The sequence below is a fragment of the Acanthochromis polyacanthus genome, chromosome 18 (assembly GCF_021347895.1).
Source record: "Acanthochromis polyacanthus isolate Apoly-LR-REF ecotype Palm Island chromosome 18, KAUST_Apoly_ChrSc, whole genome shotgun sequence".
NCBI classification, from domain to species: domain Eukaryota; kingdom Metazoa; phylum Chordata; class Actinopteri; family Pomacentridae; genus Acanthochromis; species Acanthochromis polyacanthus.
Genome location: NC_067130.1, coordinates 3,569,829 through 3,591,787, shown reverse-complemented (window position 1 = coordinate 3,591,787; position 21,959 = coordinate 3,569,829). Strand labels below are relative to the sequence as shown.

The window sequence follows — 21,959 nt, the reverse complement described above, 5'->3', positions numbered from 1 at the left end:
ACACTTTAGTTTCTGAAGTTCTTCAAAAACTTTGGAGGACTCGAGGCTCAGAAACTGACATCTGTGCTGAGTTCGTCTTTCTACTCATCTGACATATATACTCTGTGAGATGTACATCACATGCATAGACTTACCTCCTCTTACGCAAATGCTTTTGAGTCAACACTGTATTAGAAAACTGGGACAAAGGTAGCATCTACAGCTTTGTCCAGCTCTGCAACATTTCCAACATTGCAGGGCTGTGAAATAGACACATTTGCTGATGAATTATGGCTGTAAATTCTAGCTTAATCTACCAGATAACCAGACTTTAAGCAAACTGATTTGTAGGCTCAAGTCAAGCCTAAGACTGACTGAAGATGGAAGACTCTAGGATCGATTTCAGACGTCATATGGAACCAAAACGTAAAACCTTGAAATGAAGGAGTTTATTGAAGGGGTGAAAGAGACAGCGAGGTGACTGTGGTGTGAGAGAGATCAACAAAAACAAGCTGCAGATACTTGTTTAACTAGTCTGACACCAAGGTATTTTAGATAAACCTGTTCAACCCCCATCTCTCGCTGCTATATCCTCATACTCAGACGTTAACTTCACCTCTAAGAACCACACTGTCCCCAATAAACCAAAGTCACCTTAAAATCCAACAACCTTTACATATTTGCCTCTTGTTTCTCCGCAGCCAAAGGCACACTGAGCGAGGACACTATTCGGGTTTTCCTGCAGCAGATTGCAGGCGCTATGAGGGTCCTACAGGCCAAAGGAATAATTCACCGGGACCTCAAACCCCAGAACATTCTGCTGTCCTACCCGCCAGGACGCAAGTCGCACTCTAACAACACTTGCATCAAGATTGGTGAGTTTCAGAGCCTTGTGATGCCACGTGGACTTTTAATGTAAATACGTTTTTAATTGTAGCAGTGCTTGGTGTAATCTAATATCTTATGATTAAAATACAACGACAGAACAACAGCACTTTAGACAGACACCGGCGCTTGTGAGATTTAATATGAAAGCAGGAGAACCCTTCACAGGAGCCAAAACTAATTGAATATCATGAAGCCCAATATGGAAATTCGTGTAACCTAATAAACCTTTTTACAGACAGTTTTATTGCGACAGGACCTAATAATGATCTCTCCAAGGTAAATGATTACCGTAAGATTACGAGACTAAACTTGTTAGAGGTAAATTCATTAAATTATGTCTAGAATTTCACTCTCACCATTGGTAGTGTCCTTCTGAGGGAGGAAGAAAAATGCCAAGAAAGAGAAAACCTGAAATATAACGCACGTGTTTTATTAAAATGTAACGCTGGTGCAGCAATATATAATCGGCAAAATAATAATAATAAGAGTGAAATGAGCGAGTGTGTGTTGAAAACTCTGCTAATCCTTAAGCCTGTTACTTCTTTTTTTCTCTGGAGATTGATTGTCCAGCGGGAGGGAAGTCTGAGGATTGTGTCGCAGCGAATGTTATAATCCTGACCACTGTGGGAAAACCAACACAAACCGACTGTACACACACATTACATAGATGCAGGGATTATCAGGAACAATCACTTGTTTTATAGGCTGTTGACTCAAGAATATTGGATAACATTTATATTTATTAATGAATAGTGTAATTACTAGAATCAGCAAAATTCTTTTCTGGCTTCATATTTTCTGCTTGGGGTGTTTTATTAAGTCGTAACTCCCAAACTGCTGAACTCGGGTGTGATAATGTTCCGTTGTCATTACACCTGTAATCACAACGAAGCCCTCTGACCCGTTATTACTGGAGTATTATAATGAATGGTTTTTATTGGTTTAGATATTAACCCTTAGAGTGTCCACATCATTTACATTCACATCACTTCCTCTGAGCTGAATCGCTCTCAAAGTGTTTATCGCATGCAAGGTGGAGTGCAAAGGAAATGAAACTGCATGACTTGACCTTTCCACTGCTTCTCTGTGTGATGAAATGTCAGAGAGGAAAATTACTTTGAACGTATGTCATATTTATTCATAGCTACAACCTGCATACAGCTGTGGATCCATCACTCATGAACTGAGCATTGCATAGAAATGTTAATATCTGGATACATTCTCTATACAGTGCAATAACTGCAGGGATGTTAACATAGCTGTGCAGTGCTCTGCTATTATGTACATTTGACTGACTAGAGGGAATAAAATGGTGACTTTTATGTCTGTTAGGCATCAGACACGTATTCTTCCCAGTCTCTAAAGACCTCTACACACGATGTGGTTTCTGGCCGTCCCAGACGAAAGGTAACAATGGTGAGAGAATCTTTGGTCGTGGCTCTAAATCGGTGGTCCTACGTCGCACTGAGACAAGTTCAAGGATGCCTGTTGTCATGGTGACCAAAGAGAAGCTGCCATAAAACTCTGGCAGTGTCAGAAATTCGGGGTGATCAAATCACAGTGTGATTGCTGCTGTGAGCTACGTCAACTAACCAACCAATAGAAATGCAGGATGGAATGATGTACTGATCACTGGCGCTAAACCCAAATAGATGATATGCGGCGACGATGGCACAATGCATCAAAACAAGTATGTGGGATTTAAACAAAGAAGTGTGTTTTGTTGCAAAGTGACAGACCATAACAGTAAATCAGATGCTAGTAGATATGGAGTAGATCAGGATGTGGAGGCCTAAAGTCAGGGTATTCAACCATCATGGTTCTGATATTGCTGGAGTCAGGGCAAGTTCCCATACGGGAATATGAAAGGATATCTCTACTGCAAGCCGTAAAAACATGCAGTTTTGCAATAGAAATTGTGCTTAAAATCTTGCAAATATTATCATATCAGTTGAGGTTGGATCCCGAAAGTCTGTTCAGGAAAAAAACAAGGTATAGCAAGTTTTACAAGCCCTTACAGTGACCAAGAGTTTAAAAGTAGAAGTTGTGATATTACCCTGAAAGTAGCCCCAGGCTCTAAGGGTTAAATAGACCGTTCAGTTGGGAAACTGCATCCAGCAAAAATGACTTCTTATAGTACAGTGTTTTGTTTTTATTTTTTGGAACCATCTTCAGAAAGTTTTTTCTCTTTATTTAGTCAGTGTGATTGTCTTCCCTATATACATATTTCCTGAATGAAAATGCTACTGTATTCCATTTTTACAAAGGCAAACTTTTACACAAAATCTCTTGTTCTGTGTTCTTTTTTTGGTTCTTCTTCTTCCTCCCCCCCCTTACTCTCTCTCTCTGTAGCGGACTTTGGCTTTGCCAGGTACCTTCAGAACAACATGATGGCGGCAACACTCTGCGGGTCTCCTATGTACATGGTAAACACATTTTAATTCAGCTCATGTCAGTTTTATTTATATGTATATAGCACCGGTTCACAACTCATAGCACTTAACATTGGAAGATGAAGGCTTTCCCAGTGTTAAACAGGAAACAACAATCAACAATCCAAAGTTTCGTAGAAATAACTGGCAGCATTGTCAGTCATGCCGGTCGTGTTATATTTAAGTTCTAACACGAGAAAAGCTTTCAGAAGAGAGGTGAAAGAAGGTCAAGCCAATCCAGCTTGCCTTCGTTTTAACACTGAGATATAATTTCCTGCATTCTCAAATAGTTCAGTTGGTTGTTAAACCCGAGCAAAGTCACATTTTGTCTGTTTTTACTCAGACCAAAGGTTATCACAGTCCATTAAAGGCACAAACGTTTTTTTCATTCTTAGCTTGAAGGTGTACAGTCATTTCTTAGAGACTGCTTCCGAAACAGCAGAGTTTTATTTCTTTAAATGTTTATGGTGTTAGCTGAATGCAATCTCAAAAACAATATAGTTGCTAATTATCCTTCAAAGAGTTCCAGAGAAGAGTTGCACCAAAAATGATCTTGCTCTTTGTCCTTTTCAGGCTCCTGAAGTAATCATGTCCCAGAACTATGATGCCAAGGCTGACTTGTGGAGCATAGGAACCATAGTGTTCCAGTGTTTGACTGGGAAGGCTCCTTTTCAGGTGAAAATGCTGCAGAACACCATCAAGAATGATTCAAGGAAACACAGTGGAGCATTTCTTTTTTTGTTCATCCAGGGACAGTATCAAAAATCCAGCTTCAGTTTATGGATTATATTGTGTGCAGATAGAAGAAAAATACATTTTTTTATTCAGCTAATTTCAGAAGAAATTTGAATAAACAGGACTGAGCAGAATTTTAGGCACTTAAAGTAAAGTGAACAGAAAAAAATGGATCAAATCAGTATTTTGAATGACTGCCCTTTGCCTTGAAAGCAGCACCACTTGTCAGCTGGGTTGTTCCAAACATCTTGGAGAAACCACCATCAGTTTCATGGCTCCCTGTTCTTCTTATTGTCGCTCTTCAAGCTGCACGTTTGGAGTCGTAGATGAATAAAACTGTGACCAAGCAGACGCCTCCCTGATGAAATTGTGTAATGGACAAAAACCAGTACTGTTTGTATCACTTATTTCAGTTGCAAGTTTTGTTCTGGGTTTCTTTCTGTGAGCCAGAAAGTGCCTTTTAGTTTGTCATTTTGCTCCCAGACTGTGGACTTGTACGGGCCGCTTGAATGTGTTGTAACAGCAGGGACGAAATAACAAGAGCTTGGCAGATGGAGTGCTTTTCATTCTTTGTGTCTGGCGGTTACAGCACTGAACTACTTTGTCACTCATCACTTTCTAACTTTCGTTAAACCAAACTACACCCTCACGTGTCAGCCGTGCCAATACGTTTATCAGCTTTGTCAGCTGCGCCTTTTGGCTTCTTCAGGCTGCTACAAAGATGTGGCATGCGGCTTACACTCACCTAACTGCACAAATTAAATAAACTTGTAGCAAATATTTTAATAATGATGGTTGAAGTGATGGAAAACACATGCTGTGGTGACATTAAATGTGTTAAACAAAACCTTACTGAACTGGTTCCGCAGCATTTTTGAAACCGACTCGGCGGCTTTATTGTTTGCACCATTTAGAAATGGTAAAATGTGCTGTTTTGTTAGTACACAAGTGGCTGGAGTGTGTCACGCTAGTTAAAGATCTAATTAGCAACAAAAGTGCAAATCTGTGAAAATTTAACAAGTAAACATAATTTTTGCTTTCACACTTCATAAAAACAAAACTGTTTGGTTTTTAAATTATCTACTTTTAAGTCAAAGCTGCAGATCAGTTTTTTTTTATGTCCAGCTGCTTTAACTTGCGATGTTACAGTCAGTGACAAGACACTATACAAAAAAAGAAAAAAAAAAACATTACAAGTTCTGAATGATTTATATATGTTTGTAACATTTATTTTGTAACAAATTATCTCCTTCATGTACAGTATATCAGGGCAGTGTAGTGCTGGCTACAGTAAAAAATAATTGCAAAAATAGACTGAAATGTTGCTTGGGCTGTGTGTGTATTTGCACAAACTAACATTTGCGTGTTTTCCACTATTTCTACGACTTCCTTCTTCGTCTTTAGGCCAGCAGTCCCCAGGACCTCCGGCTGTTCTATGAGAAAAACAAGAATCTCAGCCCCAAGTAAGATTCATACAAACATCACAGCATGTTTTTTATAATGAAAGACTGAAAACTTTGCAATGTTTGGCATTTTTTTTTTGCTTTTAAGAATGAAAACATTTGTTGAATGCATTTTCTTTTAGATGAGAACAACCAGTTGAAAGGGGCAAAAATTCTTCAGGAACAAAACCCAGCTGTGTTTGAAAATGCATTTGTGCCGCTGCAGTGCATTTTAGATAAGACAGATATGCAAATACTGCATCTGTTTTAACGGTTAGGAATAGTTAATGGACAACAATGTGAGAAACGACAATTATTTATATGTTTCCGGTCATTAAAAGTCGTCCTGGCTTTATTATTGATAAATATCTGCATGAAGAGTAAACTGGGTGCAGATACGAGTGTTGCTCTATCTGTAATATTATACATTTTGACCTTTTAATGCACTTTTTGTCCTGCTGATTGTTGTGTTTCTTGTTTGCAGCATCCCCAGAGAGACTTCCAGCCATCTGAGGAACCTGCTGCTGGGTTTGCTTCAGCGCAACCACAAGGACCGCATGGACTTTGGTCAGTGAATGTCGAGCATTAAAAGTAAAATTAATCAAACTTGCAAACTTCCATTGATGATTCAAACATTTCTGCATTACTTGATAGTCACCTAATCACATTACCCACACAGCTGATGTTGCTGTGAAAGTAGTTTTCAGTGTTTCACAAACAAATAAACCCCATGACAAATAAAGCCATGAACACAACAGGACTGACAGTCATCATGTTGCATCTTGTACTACTTTATGGATCCTTAATCTGTTTCTCCACCTCTTATTAGTTCTGTCTCTTTCTGTGCTGTTGATAGATGAGTTTTTTAGTCATCCTTTCCTGGAGGCGAGCTCATCCATGAAAAAGAGTAAGTAAGAAGAAGCACCTCTTCATAGATCCTGCTTGAAACTGGGTCGGTTACGTGACACGTTTTGTGAAAGTGCATGTCATGTTCTTCAAGCAGCAGACAGTGTTTCCATTATATGTTGTATTGCACACATAAGCATGATGTAAATGTACTTTTTATCGTTAGAAAATCACAACAGATTTGTAACATGAAACTTATGCTGTCGACCTTTTGTCTGAGCAAACAGCCAAAGCAAAGTTTCTGTTAACTTTTAATGCCCTGCACCTGAATTCCCGTCTATTCTTGAGTTGTGTCTCAGTTTTGGTTGCATTTTGTTGCAGCGACTCCTACTGTGACCATGACCTGTTTGCCCAGCTCTGCATCAGCCAGCTCTTGTAGCAGCTCTTCCACCTCCCACCTCGCCTCGCCACCGGTTTGTATTCATTATTTACGTATGTATCGGGCCTGTTTTGCCATCTGTATAATGCTTTTTAAGTGCAGTCGTAGAAGTGGACCACTTATTTGGCCTTTCCCCTCACTGCTTGCTATTTTAAGCCTCCTTCTGTGTCCCTGTCTCTGCAGCAGTCTCTTGCTGAGACTCAGCATTTGCGTGCCAAAGCTCTGGCCTCCCCGACCCAGGAGGCCGCCGGTTACCTCCTCAAGGACTCGTCCGGAGGTGGCGGCAGCAGCAAGAACTCCTCCTCCTGTGACACGGACGACTTTGTTATGGTGCCTGCTCACTTCACCAGTAAGAGGACCCATTTTTTACCATGAAATGTCAAATGAAGCTGTGCCCAGACCTCACCTGACTTCCTGTACAGCAGAATGACTTTTACGGTGTTTGTAATCATCTTGCTCAGCCAGATTTAGGTTCCAGCTACAGTTGGAGCTCTGCTATGTCTGGATTTTTTGAGGCCGATTCTAATATTTGACAGAAAAAAATTCCGATGACGGATTAATTTTTTTTAAATGAATAAAATAACTTCTTTTTTGGTCCCTTAACTCTTACAACAACAAAGATATAAATTACAGGCAGAACATTTTACTGTTTTACAATACTTTGTCCTTTAGTACTTGTTTTAGTATCCATGGGTTTAACCAAGCATTAAACCTCTGGGAAATTATAAGCAAAAAAAACACCAAACGAGTCTATAAATGAGTTATGAAATACATCTTTACGGTGATTCCATGTTATATAAACTGGACCAAACTGTTTTAGAGTTTACATTTTTACTGTTTTACAGTTGACAATTTTTCACCCTAAAATTTACTGACATTTTTTGCAGTGTAGTCTGGATATCTATTCCTTTCAGTGTTTGTTCTTAATGTTTATTATTAAAGGATGGCATAATATCTAACCGTTGTGAAATCCTCTTGTTGCTCTTCTTCCTGTTTCTCCAGCGGGTGAGCTGACATGTGAGAGTAAAGTGCTGCAGGACAGCCTGATGAACAGCGGGTGAGAAGCAACAAACTAATAATTCATCAACTGCCAGCACCTGTGTCGTGCTAATTAAATGCTGCTGTCTGACAGTGTTTCAGAATGCGGCTGATTAAGGGTGATAAATGATGTCAGTAATTACATTTACATTAAAAGTGGGAATCTACGGCCCCTCTCTGAGACGGTGCATTATTAAAGCCGCCTTGTTTCTTTTCTCCGCTTTAATTAGCTCTCTGCTGGCTTCTGCTGGTCTGTGTAGTCAAGCCAAAACGCCGCCGCAGTCACCGACCTACAGCGGATCTCCCAGTCCTGTCAGGTAACGGCACAGAGCTTCCTGTGGTACGAGTGGTTCTGTTCAGAATATTATGACATGAAAATGACATGGAAGCAGAGATGAAGGTGGAGCAGATCGAAATCTTCTAGTAGTTTAGTAAATTAATTAGTTTGTGCTTTTAGAAGTCTGTCACATATTTTGAATGCATTCTAAATTTAAATGCATATTAAAATAGCTCAATAGAATTAATAATATACATGCTTTTTAGTTAACTGATGTCCTGTCCTGTTAGTCTTTAATAACTTTAATTAATAACTCCTCTCTGTGCATGTTTGGCAGTATTAACAGTAACAGAGTATCCTCCGTAAACGCTAGCTTTATCACACTTCCGTTGGCACTCTGTGTTCTTCTCGCTTCTATCGACAGACCCGGCGAGTTCTCGGGAAGTAACTGTGGCGGTAGCTATGGAAACCACGGCCAGTCATTGCCTATCCCAGTCCCCTCTCAGGTCCAGAACTACCAGCGCATGGAGCAGAACCTCCACTCCACCAAACAGGACGGCTCACCACAGTCCGTGTCCAAACATACTGATTTAAACGGAGCTTTGCCAGCGTTTGTCGATTGAGCTGCAGTGACCCTTTACCTTTATGTTATCAGGCCGTCGACACCAGTGCGCCGCTGCAGCAGTGGAAGCTTGCTGGGCTTCGCTAGAACCGGACCCTCGCCGCCATACGGGCAGGGAGCGGGCACCACCAACCGCAGACTCTCCCTGGGAGGCGCCAGACCATTCCAGCTCTCTCCTCAAGGTAGCTTAAAGGACAGTTTTCACTTTAAAAGCCACTCTGACAGTTCCAGATCACAGCTTTCACTACATTGTACGTCTCGTCCAGAGCTACTCGGTCATAATGTGGACGTCTAGAAGTTATATTGTTGAAACTGCTGCTATATGATTTGCATATTGGTTCCCAACCCTTTAAAATGGAGCAATAAGTTGTCAACAGATCAACCAAAGAGGTATTTTCCATTTCAGATATTCAACGTGTTTTTAAAGGGATGATGTAAACAAACTTTGCTTTCTCCCTTCGATTTGTAATTATGTGGAGCAGATTTATCTCGGGACCCCTCGGGGCAGAATGGCAGCCATTTGATTGGCTGATTAAAAGATCGACTGATTGCACTCATTAATCCTTTACATCATTCATGAATCCTATGTGATGACTAACTGCTTTTCTGTGTTTGTGAATCGAGTGTCTTTGGGGAGTCGGGTAAACAAAACAGGCAATTTTGAGACATGATTTGGGGCTCTGGTAGGTTGTGATGAAGAGTTTGTTTATAGGGCAAATGTTAACACAAATTAATCAAACAGAGCCATTAATTATGGGGTAATTACTAACTGCACCCCTAAAGAGGAGATGTTTCCTGAAAACTGTACTGCCGGCACAAAAAAATAAGGTTGTGGTTAGAATTTGCAAACCGTCTCTGGAGTCGATGTGGTCTGCGGTTGTAGAAGTTATTGATTGAGAACCAACCGCCCACATGCTCTCCTCTCACTACCAGTTGTTTGCGCATTCTGTCTGGACATGTGCACCAGCAGGACAGCCAGGCCCGACTCGTCCGTCTTTTGGAAGCTTTATTGTTTTTCTGTCCTGTGTGACACTTCGTTTCACTAAACCACCTGCTGTCTAAAAGCACAGATATCCTGACCTTCTGCCCCTCTTTGCCTCGCAGCTCCGCAGCACGCCGAGCCCAGACTCGTTTCACAGCAGCACCCGCAGGCGGCGGGCCTCGGCACGCGGCTCCACAGCGCCCCCTGTCTGCTGGAGTGTGCTAGTGGCGGCGGCAGGCAGAAAATCAGGAAGCAGCACTCGGACCCAGTAGCCGCCCCCTCCACAGGACTGATGGCTGTCCGACCTCTACACTCCTCCCCCAGACTGAGTGAGCTGATGCAGCGTAACCCCCTTCCCACAATCCTCGGCTCCCCCTCCAGGGTGAGTCAGACGTCTATACATATATATATGTGTATATGTGACGGAGGAATGTGTGTGGATAATATAAAACTCCCACCTCTCTCTCCCCTCTCCTCAGACCATCCCTCCATTTGAATTCCCCAAACCCCCCAGCAGCTCTCCCAACCTCATGACCTTCCTGACACAGAAGGGTTTGGTCCTCGGCTCGCCTTGCAGAACCGCTCCAGGAGAGCTCAGAGATCTGGGACATCAAGCCCCCGCACCAGTCAGCCATCCCGCCCAGTGCATCCATAGATTGAACGATGATACCAAAGGCTTCGGAAGGTCAGATGATTGTTTTTGCTGCTCCGTTTGTCGATCTCACTCTTGTATATCCAGGGAGAAATATACGGCTGTAGATGGAGGACAGATTGAAGGTCTTTTATAATGGCAAACTAAATATTTTGGAATTTGAAATGCATTATGTGTTGCTGAGTTTCACCCAATGGCAGACTGGAAATGCATGACTCAAGATTACAGAACATGTCAGAGCCACAAACTGTAGAATGAGAAAGAAATGCTGGATTTTTAACTTTTCAACCTTGAAGTACTCATCTATAATTCGTCACCTAATCTGAGCATAATTAACTGATTTTTGGACAGTTTTTGAACAGTTAAGGAGGATATTTTGAGAAAACTCTAGACAAATGTGAGTATTTTCTCGTCATTTTGCACATATTTCGGGTCATTTTTTGACAAATTTTAAGAACATTTTGAGAGCATACGCATTTTATGAGTCATTTTGGACATGTTCTCTTTTGTTTTAGTCATTTTTGGAACCCCGCTAAGCCATCCTAGATGTTTGACTCATTTTGGACAGATTGTGAACATGAAAAGAGGGGAATTTGAGCAAGTTCTGGAAAATTTCTAACAATTTTGGACAAATGTAGATTTTTTTTTATAGATTCCTGTATCATTGCGAGACATCAGCACGGTATCACTGTAACCATGACAACCAGTGAACACTACATCATCTGCCTGCTGACGATCACATGATTGTGATCCTACTGCAAATCCACCGGGACTTATCCATCAGAAATGATAGAAGGAACAGCTGATTAAACTGTGGGGGAGTCCCATCAATTCCCGTTGTCTGCTACATATTTAGGTCATCGATTCGGTGCTTTTTCCTGTTTTGTTCTGTGTAGTGTACAATTAGTTTTATTGTATACGAAGCTATATGACAATATGGAATCTATAACAACCAGGTTTCCCCTTTTCTTCATTCTTCTTATTTATGAAGAGAGAAGGTCAAGACGCGAGGAGGACTGTTAAATGTAGCTAGCAAGCAAACAAAGGCATACAGTGGGCTGCTAGTAAAACGCCTTTATTAAGCAGCACGTGTTAAAGAAGGATTTGTCGTTGGTGCAGGTCTCAGAGTGCCGGTCGTCTGTCTGACATGCTGCTGATGGCCGCGTTCGGTCCGGGTCGACCCGTGAGCGACCGAGGCAGCAACGAGAACCTGACCTCGGAAAAAGCCATAGACATAACAGGTACGCACGGCTCTTAGTTTAGAGCAACAAAGATGTATAAACGCTCAGGTGTTCAGTCAAAAACTCAAATGAATCATTACAGCTTCATTACACGACTATTCAGCAGCTAATTATGGAGTAATGCCCGCAATTTTTTTGTTATCCTGTGCTGTCGGAGTTAATTCTTTCAATTCTGCCGTGCTTATGTATTTCTTGGATCTTGGATCTTTCAGGGCCCCCCAGTGGTGGGGGAGGATTTGCACCCGGCTCCAGCAGCCCAGCACAGGTGGTGTTCACTGTGGGCTCTCCACCCAGCGGCAACACCCCCCCTCATACCTCCAGACAGAGGAAATACTCAGGTAGATGCTGACACAGCTTCATGCAGCTGATTAGTCTCCATATCTCTTATCGTAGCCGTATTATTATGCCATGCACATACCAAATAGATCATCGTTTTCATTTTGCGTGATGTGGAAATTAAATGAAATATTATGGAGGTAAGTAAAGATTTCTGTGAACAAAGAATGGCAATGAGAAAGCATGAATGCCAGCAACAAGTAGTATACTGTGGTCTTTTTTGCACCACAGTGGAAATTCCTGACATTTGATGAAAGGTTTTTTTTGTTCACGCTTCGTCGTCTCTTTTTTCCGACTTGCACAGGCTCGTTCACTTCAGTCAGTCCTGCAGGCTCCTTCACCAGCCGCTACCCCCAGACAGGCACCTATCTGGATGGCTTTGAGGCTCCTTCCAGCCCTCGTTACAGCTTCACTGATCCCATCACAGCCAACATGGGCGGTCCTGTAACCTTTGAGGCTCCCGAGCTGCCTGAGGAGACGCTGATGGAGGTGAGCAGCAGGCTTCTTAGCTCGGCTCTGGAATGCAGCGAGGCGGGAGTCCTCCTTTAGATCTTCTGTTGTGTGCATAAGTCACTGTAACATGATCTTGAAATGAGGAATGTTTAACGTGCTTCAAGAGAGTGTTGACTGCGAGTAAAGTAGAAAGAGAGGGTGCCAGTGTTGCAGAAGTGTCTTTCGCTCCAGGCAGGGTGGTGAAATAGCTTAGGGCAGAATCCGAGAGCAGAATAATGAAATGCACTGAGTGACCTTTTGCCTTTAGGTGTATGTGTTTCTCCACCGATGCAGACTGAATGCTAAGTCACATCGCTGGTGTCCGCTGTTTAATATTGTCCTGCTTTCTCTGTCGGAGTGCAGCAGGAGCATACGGACACCGTGCAGAGCCTGCGTTTCACGTTGGATTTCGCCCGCTGTCTGATGGAGGTGGCTGGAGCTCGCGGTGCTGTGATCGCAGGAGAGCAGGGGGACGTTTCTCACGCCTCCCTCCTTCAGCAGCACAGCCTGGTGGCAGATCAGATCAGCTCACTGAGCCGAGAGTGGAGGTGAGGACATATTAGCTGGAGCTGGTGGTGATGATACCGTTTATCTAGTCTGGATGGAAAATCACTTTCAGGTGCATCTTCTGGACTGTTTGCACCATTTTTGATGATAGAAAAGGCCAAACTGTGGTCATAGCTTGGTAAAAACACAGTAATGTTTGCAGCCGATCAAACAAAGACACTGTGAAGCTGGTTGGAGTGAAACAAGACGCCATCCTCTAGATCTCATGTTTGTATGCAGAAGGGACTTCTTTTGTTAACCCTTGTGTCGTCCTGCTGGTCAAAATTGACCCGTTCTACAGTTTGAAAACATGGAAAAATATATATGTTTTCACAGTGAAACTTCTGATGTTCACATTTTTAACATTTTTGGGAAATCTTTGAACATTTTTGGTGGAAAAAAAGAAATGTTAAAAATGTTCCTTAAGAACATTCACAAAAAAATTTTCACTGAATTTTGGTTTATTTTTTTTATGTGAATGTTATTAAGAAAATATTAGAAGTTCACTAGTTTTGAGTTGTTTTGTTCAGACAAATATAGATTGGATAGACGTTGATTACCTCACCTAGAGGTTTTACTGATATATATGGACTCACTTCAGATATTTTTAGGATTTTTTTGGAAGATTTTTGCTCATTTTTTGAAAATATTTACAAGAATGTTCTTGCAAAATTTGGAGGATTTTTTTTTAAAAAAATAGAACTTTTAGAGGAAACTGTTTAGGAATTATTGGGATTTTCTTTTTGAAGGTTTTTTTTTTTTTGAAAATTTTCAGAAATTTGGAGATATTTTAGATTTTTTTCAAACAAGGAAACAATATTTTTTGTTGCCCATAAATAAAGACAACAGGAGCATCAACCAGGAGTTCATTGTAAAATAAGGAGAAGATCAGAGGAGGAATGCAGTTGCAGTATGGAAACTCCAGTAGAAATGCACAAATTCACAGAGATGGAATGAATACGGATGGAAAACCCTGATGAGATTAGGCATGGGCCGGTATGAGATTCTGACGGTATGATAACCTTAGGCAAAAATATCACGGTTTCACGGTATTATGATTGCAGCTCTAAAATGTGTACTTTGAATGTCTGTATTTTTTTTTTAAAAAAAGGAAAAAAACGTTTCAATTGAACAGTCTTATATTTTTAAACAATATATGGAACATGATGGACATTAGAAATTATGTATTTAAAATAAATGACTGAATTCTTTTAAAATAAAATAATATTCATAAAAATTAAATGCAGTACTAAGGCAGATATGGTAACTAGCATGCTAAGATAAATCCTTAGCAAGCTAGTTACCATTATCTGCCTCAGTTAAAATATAAAAAAGTTACTAAAAGATAGAAATGAAGAAAAGATAAGATATGGTAGTTACCATATCTGCCTCGGTAACAAGCTCATTTCACTAATGTCAGACGCTAATACGTTCGTTCATTTCAAGACAGCACCTTTAATTTAGCATACAGCGATGGGTGGTGCTCCCGTAGATGCGCTATCATATTCGATGTATGGCCTCCTCGGGCTGCCACTGTCCTCAAGCACGTTTTGCACGTCGGGCGACCTTCTTCCTCCAAGCCGTGGCCGTCTGGCTTTTTACGGTAGCCGAAGTATTCCCAAACAGCCGACTTAGTCCGCTTGGACGGCGGAAAAAGTTCGGGGGGCTCGCCTCCTTCAGCCATCACACAGCCTGCAGAGCTGCCTGCTTGTCACTCACAACAAACGCAGGTGAGCGGGGGAAGGGGCGCTTTAGGCTGCAGCTTCACACAGCGTGAGGGACCTCTACTTTCTCCCTGATGAGACGTCACATTAAAAAAAACGCTCATACCGCAGGAACGGTATGACGGAAAATTTTAGTGGTTTTGAAACCTTGACTTTTTCATACCGTGGTATACCTTAAAACCGGTAACCGGCACATGCCTAGATGAGATACTTTACCACTCCATGTACTCGCTGCTTCAGAATGATGCCTTTTTAGGAATGCATTTCTAAGTTTGCTTCATTATTACCAGCATTTTTCATTAACGGGTGACTTCAGTGTAAAATAATGCGTTTTCCTTGCGGGAAAAGAAAAGATGCAAAATCAATGAAACTTTGTATGCGTGAGGAGTCAGAATGTTTTGTGATTGTGGGCGTTGATGGTCAGAAATCTGTTGGGAGCGGAATGAAGAAACAGTCCAGAGCTCTGCTGTGATCTGAATGATAAAGAATCTCCACCTCATCTTCTACAGTCGGTGTTTTCTGGTGCTTAATGTTTCCTTGTTACACTCCTGCCATGCAGATGTTTCTGCGTCAAGCTTCAACTGTCAGTTTGTAATTTGGTTTCATGTATTCTCTGTGTGTGATTGCCTCCTCAGCCATGCAGAACAGCTGGTTCTCTACCTAAAGACTGCAGAACTCCTGTCCACAGCCTTACACACAGCCATGGAGAGAGTCAAACAGGGCAAACTCTACCCGTCTGCTACCGTCAAACAAGGTATGAATCGTTTCCCCTCCTAACGGGAAAGGTGTTTAATTTGTCAGTTACTCAAAAATTGAAACAGAATGTGCAATAAGTGACTTGGAGGATAATTAATGACCTCTTTTCTGTCCATATCCAGTGGTGAAAAGGCTGAATGAGCTGTACAAGTCCAGCGTGGCGTCCTGTCGCGCCCTCAACACCCGTCTGGAGCATTTCTTCACCAGGAAACACCGTCTGATGGACCAGATCACCTCCATCACTGCTGAACGGCTGCTCTTCAGCCACACTGTTCAGATGGTAAATTTTAAAAAAGAAAACTAAAAACGGACAGGGGACAGAGAGAAGGACACAAAGGTTATAAAGCAGCAGGTCACCAGTGTAAACATTTAGATATATGTGGGCTCAGGGTTAGTATGAAGATTAAAAAGTTGGCATTTGATATGAACTTTTTCTTCAACAAATGTCCAAGCACATGGATGGATGGATGGATGGATGGATGGATGGATGGATGGATGGATGGATGGATGGATGGATGCTTTATTAATCCAGAGAGGAGTTCAAATGATTGTTGGAATAACAGGGATATTGTGACGGCATTCAGCCCCAGAATGTTCTTTTAACGGCTAAATTGTGTTTTCTATGTGCTGTAGAAATGCACACTGAGTAATAGGGAACAAAAGAGGCTTCAGATGACAGCATTACTGTTTACTAAAGCAGTGAGGACTGCACCTTAACCACTATTTCTGATGTTATTTCACATGTTCAGTTATCCCTCCTCTAGTGATAATGGCACAAGGAATAAATGTAGTCTTTTAGTAACTCTGGAGGCGAGGCTCTCTGAACTGGAACCATGGAAAGCAACCTGCTAGCAGCTAACCAGGCGCTCATAGCCTGTGTTAGCTGTCCCCAGCAGCCGGGAAGCCGGGGTGGTAACCATACATTACCACAAACTGGGTTTTACAATAAATTGTGCTGGCTGTGTGCTGGCTGGAAGCAGTGGTAGATGGATAGCAGGCCCTCTGACGACGACATCCTTCCTCCTTTAATACCGGCTTTTACAGGAGCCCTACCAATCCTGCGCCGACCCGTCATCCTGGTGTCCGATCCCAGTGGTGGCTCTATTTGAATATCAGATCGGCTCAAGAAACAACTTCACATACGACCACAGTTGTAACACCTGAGCTCAAGCCCTCTGTCCCATTATGAGCCGGCTTCTGCTCAAGGTTTCTTCTCATTAGAAGGGAGGTTTTTCTCACCACTGTCGCCTTTGGGTTTGCTCTGGAGGTTTCAGGCACATGGCTTCTGTAAATTAAATTGCATTGAATTGTTATTTTGTTCGAGGTCAAACTAAACTGGAGTGTCCCGGTGCCTCTCAGGTTCAGGCTGCTGCGTTGGACGAGATGTTCCACCAGGGGGAAGCATCGATCCTGCGCTACCACAAAGCTCTGCTGCTCATGGAGGGTTTGTCTCTGCTGCTCACTGAACAGGACGACATCCTCAGCGTTAGCAAATGTAAGCGTCTGTCTCTGCTCTGCACCGTCACGACCTCTCTCTGGTTCTGGAGCTACATATGTCTTTCTTATTGCATTTTAGAAAGCTTGAAAAGGCTCCATCCATTCTGTAAGTTTCAGATTATTCTGAAAGCCTGGTTAGGTCACTGCTTATAGACTAATGTGGCTTAGCTGCATGACTTTAAACCAGGGGTGTCCAACATGAGGCCCGTGGGCCAAAAGTGGTCCTCCAGAGGGTCCAATCCGGCCCTCAAAGTAGAAAAATTACAGAGAAGACATTAACTGCAGATTGTAAATTAGTAAAACTATAAATGAGTAAAAATCAGCTAAGGAGTAACAATGTGTAACAAATCATCTAGACCTTCAAATTCTTTTATTGATTAATCAAAGGACATTTTATTACACTTTGATGATTACCTTATCAATAGAAACATATGAAAAGATAGTAAACTAGGCACATTTTTGACAAATGGTCTATCAAGTTTCCAAAATTACGCTTATGTATGTTACTTTTTGACGGACAAAAGTGAACTTTTTTCCCGTCAAAAGTAACATACATAAGCGTAATTTTGGAAACTTGTCAAAAGCGTGCCTACTTTACTATCTTTTCATATGTGTCTGTTGTTAAGGCAATCATCAGAGTGTAATAAAATGTCCTTTGATTAATCAATAAAAGAATTTGAATGTCTAGATGATTTGTTACACATTGTTACTCCTTAGCTGATTTTTACTCAAATTTAAAGTAATTTCTAGACCATGACAAGTTGTTCTGATCATAAAGTGAAATACCGGATTGTTCGTTGTTATTTTGTCGTTTTGTGTCTCATTTTTGTAATGTGGAAACGATAAACCGAGGCTGAATGTTGCTGAAGTTGAACTTATTTGTCTGAAGAAATTTCAGGTTGTTCATGATGTTTTGTTAAAAAAAACAAAAACAGAACTCCTTAAATGTGAACATTTCCAGAATGAACTTTTTTTGCACTAAACAAAATAAACGTTAGTAGTTGTGGTTATTTATAGCTCATTATGCTGTGATTTTACTGGTCACTGGAGATCAGATTGGGCTGAATGTGGAGCCTGGACTAAGATGAGTTTGACAGCCCTGCTTTAAGCCAAACAAACCTTCACCCAGCATGTATTTGACTTGTTTTGCTGAACCACCCACCACCTGTTTTCTTCTTTCTCTTCCCCTTTGTGTTTGCAGGTAAGGAGTGCATCGAGCGCCGCCTCACAGCTTTGCAGTCAGGGCTCTGTGTTTGACCGTCCTGCACTTCCTCTCAGAGTGTGGATATGATGTCAGTCATTTGCACTCAGCGCATCACTAATGAACCAAACCGACACCTCCGTCTCGTGGTTGTCACTTAGAAATGCTTTAGATTCACTGGAACTCCGGGGATGAGCTGTGACAGTATTTCCACACGTCGACACTAAACTCGGACCGGTGTTGGACGCGGTGAGGACTGAAAATGCCAAGAAGATTCTCCTCATCAGGCTGCAGGAGCAATCATTGCCAGGTAGTCACATAGAGGACTCGTCTATACATAAACAGCTTTTTAAGATCAACACATTCACGCTAGGACTTTGCAACAGGGACAAAAATGAATCTTTTACCAACATCTGAAGCTGGAGATGTGCAGGATCTGCTTCACGCCTACAGGAGGACTTGAGAGAGGCTGGAAATTTATCATTCTCATCAAATATATGTCTGTCTTACACCCTTTTTTTTTTTTGCCTCCATGGCTTCTATTTTCTGGGTTTTGCTCTTTTTTTAAATGTGCTTGCTGACAGTGGAGATTATTGGTGCAGTTGGTGTCCAGAAGTTACAAAACTGTTGCCAAACTGACCTTAAAAAGTGGTTTTGTTTTCGTGGGATGTTTTATTTTCGACCCACTGTACGCTACCATAGTGGTTCAGTAAGAATGGAAACCCTGTTTGACACTTTACTCATTCTATACTTGCTTAATATCAAAGACCGTGTCCTTTCATTGACACCATGTGGTGCAGAAAGCGTCACTCTGATGTGATTAGTGCTGATAAGCGGCTGGTTTTCAAGCAGCAGGCAGAAAATGGGTCCAGACAGCACTCGTTACCCCACTGCTATGTTTAATATAGGTTTAAATCCAGAGCGTCTTTGATCACAATCACGTTAAAAATGCTGCATTAGCCTGAGGCGTGTTCTTCAGGTGGACAGGAGCTCACGCTGCTGTTAGCTGGTAAATTTCTTCACACCATTCCACGTTTTTTTGTCTTTTTTTGTTTTGTTTTGTTTTTTGTCTTTCAATCCTGTCGGTGTTTAGCGAGTATAATCAAATCTGAATGTAGAAGAGAAACGGCATTAATGTTGGACTGAATGTTAGAGAAGTAACATTTAGGCTGATCTTAAAGCCAAAGTCTGAATGTTTTTGCACTGTTGAAGTACTGTAGAGAACGATGGCGAGTGGAACATGCTGAACACGCTTTTTGTAGATGCTTAGATTTGCTTATTTAGAAGAGTTTTAGTGCAGTTTTAGTTGTTTTACAGTTCCTGTCCAAATGGAAACGTGCGCTAGATGTGAGAATGTCGACGAAGAGATAGTATAAGCTATGAAGTTTAAGAAAGAGTTCTATGAGAAGAAAAAGAGAAAACGTTTCTTTACACTGAAAAAAAAAAGATTTACATTGTTTTGTGCGTTATTTGAGCGTGGTGGATTGTGTTTGATTTGGAGTGCTGGTTGGAAATGTGTATTTTACCTGAAATATTTGTGTGTTGTTGATGTTGAGTTTAGCCGTACATCCTAACAAAGTCCTCTAACTCAGTAGGAAACTTCATCTTCTGCTTTGATTTGCTTTCAGATAGGAGTTTGTGTGCGTGTGTGAAGTGTTTGAGGTGTTTAACGAGCAGCGAGATTCGTTGAGAAGACGTAGCGAGATGTGACTCATTTGATCAACTTCAGGTAGACCTCCACTGAAAACTAAGGGCTCCTCCGTTGCATCTTCTTTTTTCCAGGTCCACTTTACTTCCTGTAAGGCAGGGGTGTCAAACTCATCTTAGTTCAGGTTCCACATTCAGCCCAGTTTGATCTCCAGTGGATCAGACCAGTAAAATCACAGCATAATAACCTATAAATAACCACAACTCCATTTTTTTCTTTGTTTTACTGCAAAAAAAAGTACATTCTGAAATGTTTACATTTAAGGAATTTTTTTTAGAAAACATTATGAACAACCTGAAATTTCTCAAGGAAAATATTTTCAATTTCAAATCAAAATGACAGAAGTCGTACAAAAAAAGACAATAAAAAGACAAAATATGACAAAAATGAGATGCAAAACGACAAAAAGAGACAAAACAAAAAGGAGACAAAAATTCACACAAATGAAGACGACAACACAAGCAAGACAAAAAATCCAAAAGCGCCATGCAAAACAGCAAATAAAGCGAAACACAATGTCAAAAATAAGACAAAAAACAAGTGAGACAAAAAGTCGGAGAAAAGACAACGAAAACGGGACAAAATATTACAAAAACGAGACACAAAACAGCAAAAGCGAGAAACAAAATGACAAAAAAAATGAGACAAATGACATGAAACAAAACAAAACTGACAAGAAATTAGACCAAAAAGTTACAAAGCGACAAAAAAATGAGACAACACAAGTGAGACACAAAATGACACAAATTGGCAAAATCTAGACTAAAACATAACGAAAACGAGAAACAAAATGACAAAAACATGAGACAAACGGTAGACGTCAGACAAAAACAGGACAAAATGTTACAAAAACGAGACACAAAATGACAATGTGAGCAATATAATATTTTACATTTTCAGCAAAACAACATGTCATGGTCTAGAAGTTATTTATATTTTTACTAATTTACAATCTGCAGTTAATATATTCTGTCATTTTTACACTTTGAGGGCCGGATTGGACCCCTGAAGGGCCCTTTTTGGCCCACGGGCCGCATGTTTGACACCCCTGCTCTAAGGCGTTACCTCCTCAGCGTTTTTCCAGTTAATTAAGATGCTGAATAAGTGCGCATTTTATGACGTGTGGCTGAGGATAGTTTACGATGAAGCCGGTACAGTAGCACTGTCAGCGGGACAGACAGGAGGACAGATTCACCTACATGGTGTGTGTTTGCTTTGTTGCCTTTTTGTCTCTCGTCGGACGACTTTCTCTGAGGTTTTTCTTAGATATTAATTTGTTTGAGCGTACATTCCTGATATAACTTCACCCACAGGCTCTCTGTCTCTGCACGTGCTGCTCTGTTCAGTTAGTAATGTGATGGTGACGTCTTTGCAGAAACAGGTAGGAGAAAGTTCCAGTCTCTTTATAAAAACTGATGCATGCGTCACTTTTCTGTTGTTTCATACAATCATTGCTGTCGGCCATCCTAATTGGAATCGTATTGGAATAAGCAACGCGACGACGATTTGCGCAAAAGCTGAGATAACTAAAGAGTTAGATTACAGCAGATTGGTGCAGGAAGTAGGGAGGTAGCGTCCTAATACCAGCTCTGAAGTATCACAAAATGAAGTGTAACCATCAAAAAGACTGGGCTGTGTGCACTCCAGTTAGAGATCTGTCACTGATTTGGATTATTGTTTTTGTATGTCATTTTGCGTTTTCGTTTTATTAGTTCTGTCACCCTACCTGTAAATATTGTATATTAAGTTATTGTTGTTATTGTGTGTGTATATATCTATATATATACCGCAGTGCAGGCATGGAGAGGACAGCCCCACACCACCTACACATTTCCAAAGACTAGGCCTTCTGCTCGATCTTCCATATTGTCTCTTATTGTCAAAAAAGCGTTTTAATGTCGTCATATCCATAGCAGACACACTCTCAGTGTTCTCTTGTGTGATGTAACCTTTACTGTTTTACTGTTTGGGAGCTGCATCATGAATAAAGTGAAAGGAAAGGTCATGATGTTGAGAGTTTTGTCAGCTGTCAAGGATCTTTTCTTTTCTCCTTCACTAGAACTTAGCTGTCACACGTACAGTCCGGTACCGGTCTGTGGACCGTACGTGTGACCCCTCCGCACACA

At 41.3% G+C, this 21,959-nt stretch overlaps 1 protein-coding gene across 1 annotated transcript in view; it reads left to right on the top strand.

Annotated features, from left to right (window-relative positions):
* The window catches only part of ulk1b (unc-51 like autophagy activating kinase 1), a 33,986-nt gene extending 12,148 nt beyond the window's left edge, over positions 1-21,838 (top strand). The window contains exons 6-27 of the mRNA XM_022210261.2: positions 681-854; positions 3,220-3,293; positions 3,873-3,974; positions 5,439-5,497; positions 5,961-6,043; positions 6,333-6,383; positions 6,704-6,795; positions 6,945-7,110; positions 7,764-7,818; positions 8,030-8,116; positions 8,501-8,644; positions 8,732-8,880; positions 9,803-10,062; positions 10,160-10,365; positions 11,452-11,573; positions 11,786-11,911; positions 12,214-12,398; positions 12,765-12,949; positions 15,307-15,425; positions 15,550-15,707; positions 16,787-16,922; positions 18,126-21,838. Coding sequence (XP_022065953.2) covers positions 681-854; positions 3,220-3,293; positions 3,873-3,974; positions 5,439-5,497; positions 5,961-6,043; positions 6,333-6,383; positions 6,704-6,795; positions 6,945-7,110; positions 7,764-7,818; positions 8,030-8,116; positions 8,501-8,644; positions 8,732-8,880; positions 9,803-10,062; positions 10,160-10,365; positions 11,452-11,573; positions 11,786-11,911; positions 12,214-12,398; positions 12,765-12,949; positions 15,307-15,425; positions 15,550-15,707; positions 16,787-16,922; positions 18,126-18,181 — 2,789 coding nt within the window. The 3' untranslated portion in view covers positions 18,182-21,838. The remainder of the gene's footprint in view (positions 1-680; positions 855-3,219; positions 3,294-3,872; positions 3,975-5,438; positions 5,498-5,960; positions 6,044-6,332; positions 6,384-6,703; positions 6,796-6,944; positions 7,111-7,763; positions 7,819-8,029; positions 8,117-8,500; positions 8,645-8,731; positions 8,881-9,802; positions 10,063-10,159; positions 10,366-11,451; positions 11,574-11,785; positions 11,912-12,213; positions 12,399-12,764; positions 12,950-15,306; positions 15,426-15,549; positions 15,708-16,786; positions 16,923-18,125) is intronic.
* Positions 21,839-21,959: the final 121 nt, after the last annotated feature.